At 39.3% G+C, this 12,563-nt stretch overlaps 1 protein-coding gene across 2 annotated transcripts in view; it reads right to left on the bottom strand.

The window, feature by feature from the left end:
* Positions 1 to 12,563, bottom strand: part of ADK (adenosine kinase) — a 183,441-nt gene that overhangs the window by 49,403 nt on the left and 121,475 nt on the right. For both annotated transcript variants that reach the window (XM_060769135.2, XM_067466954.1), the window contains exon 7: positions 7,293 to 7,463. In XM_060769135.2, the coding sequence (XP_060625118.1) occupies positions 7,293 to 7,463 (171 nt within the window). The remainder of the gene's footprint in view (positions 1 to 7,292; positions 7,464 to 12,563) is intronic.

The following is a 12,563-nucleotide window of genomic DNA, read 5'->3' as shown; positions in this document are numbered from 1 at the left end:
TATGGGTCCCCAGATGTTTTGGCCTTCAACTCCCAGAAATCCTAACAGCTGGTAAATTGGCCGGGATTTCTGGGAGTTGTAAGCCAAAACACCTGGGGACCCACAAGTTGAGAACCACTGCTCTAGAAAATGGTTAAAGAGAACCAGTGATTAGGGAAAGTGGGGGTGGCAAATGTGAATTTATAATAATATTTCAACATACTGGAATTGCAATCAAGGGGAAATAATCTTTCCTAGAAAGCTCATGGAATGAAATCAATAGATCTACATTGTGAAGAAATATACAAATTAATAATGCGCTTGACATACAATTGTTATAATTGAAACCCATTTTTTAAAGCATTTATGTTTGTAACTTACCCTGTTTCACTGGAAATAAAACATTATTTTTCCTCAAGAAGACACTCTGGCTTATTTTCAGGGGGTGTCCTGTTTTTATTAAGTACGGTACAACAACCTACATTTATTCAAATGCTTGCTGAAGTTTTCCCCCTATCCCCTGGTGTTTGTGTGGGGTGAGAGAGAGCCAAAGACTGTTGCTGGTTGGTGCTGGGTGAGAGAGACCCACAGTGCTGAGTAAAACGGCAGCCACAGCTTTACTTCTTCTCCCTGAGCAGAGGCGGCCCTAGGTAATTTTCAATGGTAAGCAAACAGTATTTTGGCGCCCCCCCCCTCCCCAACCAATCATTGATATATATATTCTGTTTGTCGTGGGAGTTCTGTGTGCCATATTTGGTTCAATTCCATCATTGGTGGAGTTCAGAATGCTCTTTGATTGTAGGTGAACTATACATCCCAGTAATAGTTCACCTTGCCGCATTTGCTCCCTTGCCTGGCCCACTTTGGGTCCGGAGGCGTGCCTGAAGACCCCGGCGTGTGCACCAAAAGTCACCTCTTCTCCTGACCATTGGGACCGAGAGAGAGAGAGAGAGAGAGAGGTGGAGATGCCCACCTTTCCTGAAGGTAGGCGCAAAAACAAAGGAGGGAGCAGAGGTGGGAGATACCTCCAGCCGGAGGGGCTCTCTCTCTCTCTCTTGGTCCCAATGGCTGAAGAGAAAGTCAGCAGAAGAGGCGACTTTTGGTGCGCACGCTGGGGTCTTCAGACACGCCTCCAGACCCAAAGCGGGCCAGGAGTGGCAGCTCCACCCCTTGGCCCACCCGCAGATTGGGGAGAGGAGAGGAGGTGGGTGGAGCGCCGGGGGATCGGGAAAGGGAGCCGGTCATGGGGAAGGGATCGAACGCAGAGAACGATTGAGCACCTGCTCTGCTCACGCACCCGTGGCTGGATATAGCAGGAACGAGGGGGGCTAGGCGAGGCTCAAGGGCCTGGCCCCTTTGGGAAGAGGATCGCCCGGTAGCGAGGCAAGAAAGTAGAGCCTCCCCCCGGACTGCTAGGGCTGTTGTGAGCTGATGGGGCGCTCCTCAAGTGGCAGTCAAGGGGCATTTACAGAGGCGCCTCTGCACACCTGGAAAAAAAGTGTTCTGCGACCGCTTACTTCGCATAATGGATGAGCCGCCCCTGTCCCTGAAGACACACAATACCTAAAGCAGAGCATTCTGCTCCTCACTTCACTGAGGAGATCTTTACTTTAACTTTCTAGGTCTCTCTATGCTTCAGCTTGCAGCACACACAGAACAACTGGGACCTGACAGAGGGAGCCGACCTTGTTGATGGGGCTGCCTGCTTTTCTCTGGTCACCTCCGAGACAGCAGCTGTCACGATGGGGCAGTATAGAAGGGCCACCCGTCATCTTTACCACTCCGCACTGGTACGCTGCATAGCCATGCCTATCACTATGTCTTATTTTTGAGGTATGGCTTATATTGCACAAATGCTTAGAAATCCTGCTGCGGCTTATTTTATGGATATGCCTTATTTTTAGGGGAAAACGTTATTTCTTTTTTCTCTTTTTCTTGAGGGGATATTGCATGAAAATTTATCCATGAGTATACACAGTGGGCCCACCAGACCCAAAGGCTCCAAAGCTGCATTGACCATTGATTGTCACACCCCGTGTTTTTAAATGGTAGCCACATGAATATGGACATAATGAAACATGGATGTTCACATCACTGTCGTGGAAAAATATGCACTGTGGTCATCCACATTTTTTCCATTCCGCTTTTTCATATTCTCCCAATAAATACAAATTGGACCAGTTATGGCGGACCCACTTTAGATTTATTGGGAGAAGAATGCATTCACTTATAGCTTTATCTTTGATTTTTATGTGTAGACAATTTTGGAGCTCTGCTTTCACAAAACGTTAAAAACAGCATTAAGTCTGTGAGGACACAATATTTCTTCGTATAATAATTGCACCTACCCTTTTGGGGTCCTGATTTCAGTATTTTAGGATTCCTCGCATAATAGTCGCACCCATGTCTACCCAAATTCACTCGCTTGCCCATCTGCCCACACTGACCCACCCACCCATTGTTTCACTCACTCACCAACCCATCCACTCACACACCCAATATTTACTACAGTGAAAGCTTATAAAAATAAATGTAGCTTCGTTGCCTTCTCCTAGTTCTCACTCATTTTTTTTACAGTTCTTATCAGTATTTTGTCACTCTAAATCAACTCCGGCTTATAGCAACTCTAGTATAGAGCTTTCCTGGCATGTTGTACAGTGAGAAAATTATGAAGCTGAGAGGGTTTGATTTGCCCATAGTGGTGACTCGTCAGCTTTTCACATCCAGCAAGGCTGTCTATGAGGATTCCTACTCTGCTCTCCCACAATCCTAATCCATTAATGAAACCACTATAACACACTTGATCTTCTTTGATAGTACTCTCTGCAATGTAAAGGTCCTTCTGGCATTCATGGTTATTTTTATGCTTTTGATATACTGAAAGGAAGCATTGATGGCTGTTTATATTACATCTCCCCAGTGTTCTTTTTTTGTTTCCAGCAACAAACAGTTCTTTTTGCAGAGTTTAAACTTACCAAAAATAGATTTGGTTGGGGCTTCCCCTTCTTTTAAAAAAATGCTTTATCTAAGTGTCTGTTACCAGCCAGATGTCAATAGTTGGCCCTGAATCTTGGGTTTTCATGCACTGTCTCCAGGCAGGTCATGCAAATTCTCCAGTTTTTGCGTCCAGCTCTGGCCAAAAGAGAATGGTCCTATGCAAATCTGTAGTTCACCAAGCAGACCACCAACTTATTGCAGTTTGCAATATTTAATTTAAGAATTCCCCAATGATCAAAACTTGCTAAGTGTTATATGGGGATCATAGTTCTTGGAGCAGGAGGGATATCACATTCTTGCTTACTGGTTGTGTGGCTTTAATTTACATTTCAATTCATATAATTGTTTGGTTTTAATTGTGTCTGTTTTGTACTCAATTGTAAACATATTTTATTAAAAAATTACAATTTCTTTCCATGCTTTTAATTATATCCTTTTATACCATCCCAACATGGCCTGTTTATGTTTCTCAATATAGTGTGCATATACACTTCTTCCTATATGTAAGATGTAAGTAACTATTGCATTGCCTTATGATTGGTTGACTTAATAAAGGCATTGTTGATTGATTGACTGACTGATTGACTGATGAAGATTTAATTGATTGATCCATCCCAGTCACTGTGGTGCTTTGCTTCATTCTCTGCTCTGCATCGAACTTCTGGCTAGATGAAATAATCTTTATCTAATCTTCCCTAATGAGAGAAAATAAATAGTCCCCTCGTTTCACCTTGATATGGGCACAATGCTATACATCTGCCAAACACACTGGGCATGAATAAAGCCTTTGGTTGAGTTCAGTTTCCTACCACTTTGGATCAGCATCAAACCACTGGTTTGTTGACATGTAATGTACAAAATCACCTCTCCCATATAATTCAGCAAAAGTAAATTACGGAAGTATCAACCAAACACACCTACCCAAAAGGCAACGTTGTATTTTATTGTAATTCTAACTGTATTTATAAATTTATTTTTGTTACATTTTTGGAGAGAGGTGGGTCCAGTTTTCTGCGTTACCTTTTTCGTAAAAGTCGTTTTCATCAAGATGTTCAGTGAAAGCAAATCTCACCCCCACTCCATTTTGCACCAAAATGTTGACCATTTCCAGCAGTGCTGCAGAATTTAAAGAGGCACAAATGGAAGGCGAAAGAGAGAAACGTGCCAAGAGGAAGGCGCATCAAGCCAATCCCAACCGAGACTGCCTTCCACCTGGAAACCAATGCCCTCACTGTGGGAGAAGATGCAAATCAAGAATAGGGCTCCACCAGAACACTGATCCTGGAAGACTATCCTACTCGGCCAACAAGGGATTGCTTAAGTAAGTAAGTAAGTAAGTAAGTTGCACCAATCATTTTGAGGCTACAAATTCAATCCAAAGAATCAAGTAGTTTCAGTGTACAGTCTGCTAAAATAATACAGGTCAGTCTACTGCACCAATGTAGGTGCTCCAGGCTTCTGCAGCAGTCTAGGCATTCCACAAGTCATGCTTCTGTGCCAATGTACAGTGGCATTTTGCTCATAAGGCATTTGAATATAATTCTACCCCCTCCCTCCACCCGCAATATAAATAGCCATGATCTTTAATGTAAGGTACCTTGGGTTGGAAAAAGTCTATTTAAGGTGAGCAGTTTTGCAGACAGATTAAGCAGCAACCTGTGAAAAAAGCTGTAATCATCAGGGATAATTGACCTTATTTGAGTGCAAAGTATCCCGAGGCAAAGTTGAGTGTGCTTAAATCCTGGCAGGTTAATTATTCAGTGATTACAGTAGGCTTGGAAAGCATTATGGCTAAGAACCATTTGCAGAATGACATTATTAGAAAACTGAATTTAATAATAATTAAAAGAAATGACAATAATCAAGTCCTCCAGTTATGGATTGCTATATAATGGGCACAGAATGGCCATAAATGGTTAGCAGCAATAATTACTTCTACATTGAGTAGCTCATGTTACATTTATTACCTGAAGTTTAGTTAATAAATATCCATGAGCTAAGCAGCGTATTTTGATTACGTACAAATAGCATTCAAAGGAAATTATTAGAGCATCCATTCAAATTTCCGAACTGATAATTCCACAAAGCTACTGTCATTGTTTTCAGAATCACGTGTACAGATGAGAAAAGAGCCATTTATATTCTAATAAATCATAATGGTAATTCTGATTAATTTTGATATTCAAAAGCAAAGTATAGTATTTAAAACAAATTTGCCAATCGATTTTATTTTATAGATATTCTCTGCTTTATTGAACTGTGTTTCTGTGTCCTACTCTAAAACCTAGACAATTAATTTTCCTGGAGCATCCATGATCCACGGCACAAATCAGTCTCCTAATGGTTAGCCAGAAAATAAGTTAGCACATGTGCCACTTTGCTTGTACCATGTTTTCTTCCATTGTAAGAGCTGGTGGATTCAGTTCAATTGTTATTACTGTTGTTACAACAGTTTCTCATGGTTTATTAGAGTGGATGAAAGGAAAATCTGCTGAAGGATATTTGTTTCTTTTTTCTACAATTCATTTAGAATCCTGAACTGGGTAAGTCACAGATTTGAACAGGGCAAAATGCAAGCCGCATTTCCATCACCCAAGCACCAATTCCAGGTTTAGCTCCCCTAGTGTATTCTGTGTGAATTATAACACATATTGCTAATTTGGACCCCAATTGACTATTTAGACTTCATTAAATAGACTGACCATTTAATGAAGTTTGACGTTAGTTCAAACTGCGGCAGTCAGACAATAAATTCACACAAAAGCGCATGAAAGCCTTTAATGCACCTCACTGATCTGTGGTTTGAGTAATCACCATCCTGGCATCAAACTGGTTCCATCTATGTACTAATCTACACATTGAAACCACTTCCTTCAATACTAGTTTGAAACTAAATTACATGGTCAGTATAGATAAGTAAAAGCCTATAAGCCATTCTTGCCTTCTAAATAGGCCATAAAAAGACAGGATAACAGAGTATTTCTAACAAGGCAAAGCAGTCTCCTGAACCATTAAGTAAAGTAAGACTACTGCAAATTACTATCTTAAACAATTTTCTTATCACTTCATATGCCATTACATAGCTTTGGCATTAATGTGTGGAAGTACAGCAAACAAAAGCTTCTATACCAGGTATACCAGGCAACTACTTCATTCCAAAACATATTTAAACACCTTTTGTAAATTTTACAAAAATAAAAATAACACATTCATATTGTTCTTGACCCAGCATAGTCTACTGGTTTATGAGCTGGACTACAACTGTGAGACCAGGATTTAAAACCCCACTCAGTCATGAAAATCAACTGGGTGACCCTGAGCCAGTCACTATCTCTCGCCCTCAGAAAATGGCAAAGGCAACATCCCTCTGGCCAAGAAAACTCTGAGGTTTTGTTTGTTTGTTTTTGTCGTGTCAGGAGCAACTTGAGAAATTGCAAGTCACTTCTGGTGTGAGAGAATTGGCCGTCTGCAAGGATGTTGCCCAGGGGGCGCCCGGATGATTTGATGTTTTTATCATCCTTGTGGGAGGCTTCTCTCATGTCCCTGCATGAGGAGCTGGAGTTGATAGAGGGAGCTCATCCACCTCTCCCTGGATTCGAACCTGTAACCTGTCAGTCTTCAGTCCTGCCGGCACAGGGGTTTAACCCACTCCACCACCGGGGGCTCCTATACTCTGTGATAGAGTTCCATTAAGAGTCGGCATAAGTCAGAAATGACTCGAAGATGCACAACAACAGCTCTATTATATGTTTTCAAGTTGACTCTGACTTAGGGCCATTCTATCATAGAACTTCCTTTGAACGGTTTATTCAAAGTTTGCCTTTGTTTGCCTCTTACACTAAGAGAATGTGACTTGTTCAAGTGAATTGGCGTGACTAAGTAGCGATTCTAACCCTGGTGTCCCAGAGTCCTAGTTCAGCACTCAAGCCACTACACCAGAGCGTCTGCAATTTGTAGGGATGTTACCTGAATGTAAGGAGACACCTCTAAGTCTGTAAAAAGGCAATAATCTATTTTAAGGGTTTTCATAGAATATGTTGTGTCCCCATACATTTCACTATTACAGTGCATGTATGTATCAGTATCACTTACAAGGGAGTGGTTTAACCTCCAGTTTACTAGTAAAATTGAATTACTGTGTTGTGAAATGATGCATGTCTTAAAGGTATGTCACCAACATGAAACATTTGGAAAGCTCTGCACTATACTAGATCTTCCATATTCCATATTAAGAGCAGGATCAGAATATGTGTTTTTAAACAGATGCTATACATTTGCCAAGGTTAGCAAATGCTGCTAAAGTTAGAAAAACTCACCATCTCGTTTCCAAATAGGATGTCAACATAAGGCATAACTTTCATCATTGGCTCCTTGTAGAACTGGCTTATAAATGGTGCAGAAAGATTCAAGGTAAATATCTTGTTGTTTGCAGAAGCCTGAGAAGCCACTTTCAAAATGGATTCAGGTGACACTGTCAAAAAGAAGCCCTACAAAACAAATGCAGAATAAATTGTTATTCTTAGGCATCTTATAGTGTTTTGGAGAGAGAGGGAGGAAAGGGAATATTATTCAATCTAACACATTTTGATACTATAACATCCATTAAAGATAACTCATAAAAATTCCAAAACATTCATTCAATAAGTTCCACATGAGCAACCACAACAGACAAAAACATCTTCTGTCCTTAAATTAAAATCCATAATAACTAAAAAAGTTTGGATACTGAAAAATCATTCAATTCCAATATGACAAATTGAGATAAAGCAATGACCTGTTAATAAAATGTAGATGAAAATATATTTCAGATTTGTTGGATCTATCTAAAATAATGTTACTGTTAATTTAAATAAATTACTTTTAGAGTTACATAAACAAGTATCAAGAACAGAAAAGAAAAAAATGACCTATTTGCTAAGTCAACACTGCTGAATTCCATTTTTAAAAGTCAAACAATCGAGACTTATGACTATCATAGCAATCCTATGATTTCCAAAAAGACATGTTAGAAGCATCCTCTAGAGAGAGAAAGAGAGAGAGAGAGATCATACTAGAAGGGGAAGATCTGATCAGGGTTAAAGAGAGGACACTCAGGGTTAGCTGGAGAAAGGGCAATCTTCTGAGCAAAAAACAAAAGAAAAACTGCTTTGAAGGGAGTATTAATTGGAGGGTATTTGTCATTTTTCATCCTTTTAAATTTCTACACAAAAGGGTAATATACAACACTTGAATCCTGTATTGCTTCTGCCTGCTGTTAAGAGCCTATTGCTAAATATGAGGGGCTCCATTATTGGGGATCAGTGCGTATCATTGATGCGCTGATCTGAACAACCAGTAATCAAGTTGTCAAAATTTCTAATGGCCTGTAACAGGCATGGGCAAACTTTGGCCCTCCGGGTGTTTTGGACTTCAACTTCCACAATTCCTAACAGCCGACAGGAATTGTGAGAGTTGAAGTCCAAAACACCTGAAGGGCCGAAGTTTGCCCCCATGCCTGGTCTATTATAATGTATTCTGCACATTTTCCACCCATTAGTTTAAATGTACTGCAAGTGGGTATACAACTTTCCTTTATGACATTTTTATTTTCAATATTTGGGAGATTAATGCAATAGTCCTGTAGTTACTGCAATCCTTTGTATCCCCTTTCTTGAGGACTGTAACGCATTTCCTATATGTGGGTCATTCTTTTGTTTGTTAACAAATGCTAGCAAGACTTAGAGTAGATTCTGCCTCTGTAGACTGAAGTTCCTCTATTGGCATACCATCTGATCCTGGTGGTGTATTTTCCCCTAAATATTGAACAATTGCATTCCAGATTCCGACCCTATTCATATCACTTTTTACTTTTGCTTCTCCTCTGTTCTTAACTGCTTGAATAGTTTCATCGGTTATTCAATAAGGCTTTTCTTTCTTTTTGGCTGGAGATATTGCCTCTTTGCATTCCTTCCCGACAATGTTGCTGGCTTCATTCTAGAGTTCTTCAATTAGGTTGACTAGTGCAAATCTTTTTGTTTACAATGTCTTTAAATTATACAGAGATCCTGTACAGATTCTATTTTGCTTTGTTGCTTGTTTAAGGGGTCTTCTTTAGCTTAAATTTTTGAAATTAGCAGTTTATGGCCTATGCCACAATCTGCTCCAAGTCTTGTTTTTGCAGGAAAAAGGAGCTTCTTCATTAGCTTCCTTTCAGTTATGTAGTCTCTTTCTATTTATTTTAAGCAGTAAGCTTTTAGAAATTGAGAGAGGGGTGTGAGATAGGTAAAGGAAAATTAAGAGTCATACAAAATCAGCCATTTTTTTTTACAAAAATGCCTGTAGATAAAAACTTTTCTTCTAAAATAAGTTACAATAAAACTGAACCTTGCTGGTCCCCATATGAGCTGTTATTTTTGAAACAAACCGGTCTACTTGATTATTTCCCTTATGTTCTATATATGTCTTAATGGCAAGTTTTTTTTAACAGTGGTTATTATTATATAGGACTTTTACAATATTAACTTTCCTGTTGTCATCAGAATATTTTGAAACTATGGGTCCACTCAGTGAAATATTTGTAAAATGTTTTTTGTCAGAGTTTAGGGAACTCTTGTTTTTATATGCCTTTCTCATATATCTCTGCCATTTTCTAAAAGTTTATTGCTGTAAAAAAAAAAATCCACCGCACACAACAAAATAATTTGAGAAAGAATAGTTTGGGATCTGTCTATGGAGTAATGAACTGATATCACTTCCTCCTTCTATGACTATAACCATAGTTAAAAGAGTTATTTTATAATAAAGCTGTCCAATTACAAAAATGAAACACCACCTAGTAACCTCAAAGGTTAAAGTTAACAGTTAAGGGTCACATGAGAAATTTATCACAAACATTCCTCAGAAACATCAAAGTGTGGGATGGGTGGAAAAGCTCTGATAGAAAGAGAGGAGCCCCAATATGTGTATGGAAGTTCTTTTACATTGTGCACATTTATTGCAGGTTAAAGCAAAAACTGATCTTATATCTCTGAGCAGAATAAAACTGTTAGTTCTTTGATTTTATTTATTTGATCCAGAAAGCTGTTGTTTTAAATTGGACTGAGTATGGATGGCACAGATACAAAAATGCCTGAGTAATGGTTTTGGCGTGTGGCGGTTTGTATTGTTATTTTAATGGAAGCATGGCTTCATAAGTGGGAAATGACTAAGGTTTAAGTTATTGTTTAATTTCAAGTGGGCTGTGTTCCCACATTTGATGAAAGAGGAATTGCAAACAGTTTTTTGGTACCAAGTAAAATGCTGAACTATCAATGAATATGCTTATATTGACCCTGACATTTTCTTTGAAATTAATGCCAACATGCCAAAAGGAAAAGGCTGCTTTAAAATTGGAACAGTTTCATTAATTCTAAAGTAAACTCTTAAATGTTGTCTTGTTGGTGTTTATCATTACAACAGCTGCAGAGCAAGTCCCCAAGATAAAGCAATGACTCATATGGCATGGTTTAACCTTTAAGTGTCTAAGGATGTCATCTATGCTGTGAAATGAACGCAATTTGACATCATTTTAACTACAATGGTTCAATGCTATGGGATCCTGGGATCTTCAGCTTGCTCTGCCAAAGAATGTTATTGTCTCACAAAACTACAACTCCTCTGATTCCATAGCATAGAGGCCATTTCCACAGATGAATAAAATCCCACATTTTCTGCTCTGAACTGGAATATATGGCTGTCTGGACTCAGATAACCCAGTCCAAAGCAGATATTTTGGAATTTTCTGCCTTGATATTCTGGGTTATATGACTGTGTGGACTCAGAAAACCCAGTTCAAACCAGATACTGTAGATTATCTGCCTTGATGTTCTGGGTTATATGGCTGTGTGGAAGGGCCCTTAGTCACCTGTCCAAAGTATTGGTGGAAAGTAGAAATATAAAAATGGTTCTAAAAAGCACAATACATATTTTGAGTTGTTTTTGGGTTTTTTTCTGTCGTGTCAGGAGCAACTTGAGAAACTGCACGTCGCTTCTGGTGTGAGAGAATTGGCCGTCTGCAAGGACGTTGCCCAGGGAATGCCCAGATGTTTTGAAGTTTTATCATCCTTGTGGGAGGCTTCTCTCATGTCCCCGCATGAGGAGCTGGAGCTGATAGAAGGAGCTCATCCGCCTCTCCCCGGATTCGAACCTGCGACCTGTCCATCTTCAATCCTGCCGGCACAAGAGTTTAACCCACTGCGCCACCGGGGGCTCCTTTTGAGATGGTAAAGAACAAAAGACAAATATCTCTCTCTTCTCCCATCCTCCCTATATGATTTCCTCTTGCTTCACCACACTACAGTGCGTTGGTACTACTGGAGATGGGTACTGGAGGCAATGTCCTTTTAGGTACCTGCTATTGTATTGATTAATGCAGCTTTACAAGGACATAATTATTCCTGTTGATACAAATAGATCTCACAGGAAAACAGTGCTAATATAAATATACCCTCAAGTGACTCTTGACACCACCACACCATACTGAGAACTATCACAGAAATGCTACAAAATCCTTCAATGTTAATACTCCCTTCCTAGGGATATTAGATCAGCCCCCTCCCTCTTGACCTTCCCCCAAAAAGTGAAAATGTGGCGATTTGAACAAGCTTTTGAAATCTAGTGCAATAGATAAATATGGAATTATGTGAAACTGAATATTGGAACGGCTCAGGCGATGATTTTGGACAGTGAAGATAACAGTGAAGGTATTGGTTTTATATTATTTTTAAAAGTCTTATAATATAATATTTATATTTTTAATTCTGTTTTAAATGTGATTTTAAGTGTTAAGGAATCAAATGGCTGCCTGGTTGTAAGCCACCTTGAGTCACCTTCGGGTTTGAGAAAGGCAGGATAGAAATATCGCAAATAAATAAATAAATCCAAAAGGGACGATGGCTACAGGGGATCTTGGACCCATTTTGCTACTCACATTTGGACATAACTCCTTTTCTCTCAGATGGTTAAACATATTTTAATCAATTTAAAACTGTGGGAATGGACCACCATGGGTTGAATGCTTTTCTCTCTAAAATAATTTCCTCTATATAGAAAATAGGTGTCAAAGGGATGTTTCCATGATAACATTGTGAGATAGGTAAATGAACAGCCCATTTGCTGTACAGCATTACAGTAAGATAAGGGGCTAGAGAAGGACATGAAGAAGGTCAGGGAAGCATACTCAACAAAGAAAGTGCTGAAACAAGGTCATATGCCTATTATGCTACAGCTAATAGCATATCCAGTGTTTCCATTAACCTTATGAAACACAAAGTAAACATTTCCAAGGACAATATATCATGATCTGCAGAGGACGATGTGCTGTCATAATTATGATCTTCTTAATTTTGGCATGTGGTGTAACATATGCGACTCAGCCTATATTACAATGCATTCTATGACAATTATCAACTGGTTGTAATCTTGTCAAGAATGTTTACACAAGTAATGAACATTAGTTGTTAAAACTGCCTGGATTTAAGTGATATATGTCATTTCACTGAATACTAGGGTTAATTCACCTACATATTATGTAGAAGAGAAGCAGGATGTAGAGCAGTGGTTCCTAACCG

The sequence above is a fragment of the Anolis sagrei genome, chromosome 3 (assembly GCF_037176765.1).
Source record: "Anolis sagrei isolate rAnoSag1 chromosome 3, rAnoSag1.mat, whole genome shotgun sequence".
Classification (NCBI taxonomy): Eukaryota; Metazoa; Chordata; class Lepidosauria; order Squamata; family Dactyloidae; genus Anolis; species Anolis sagrei.
The sequence above is the reverse complement of the archived record's forward strand: the minus strand, read 5'-3'. Positions and strand labels throughout refer to the sequence as shown.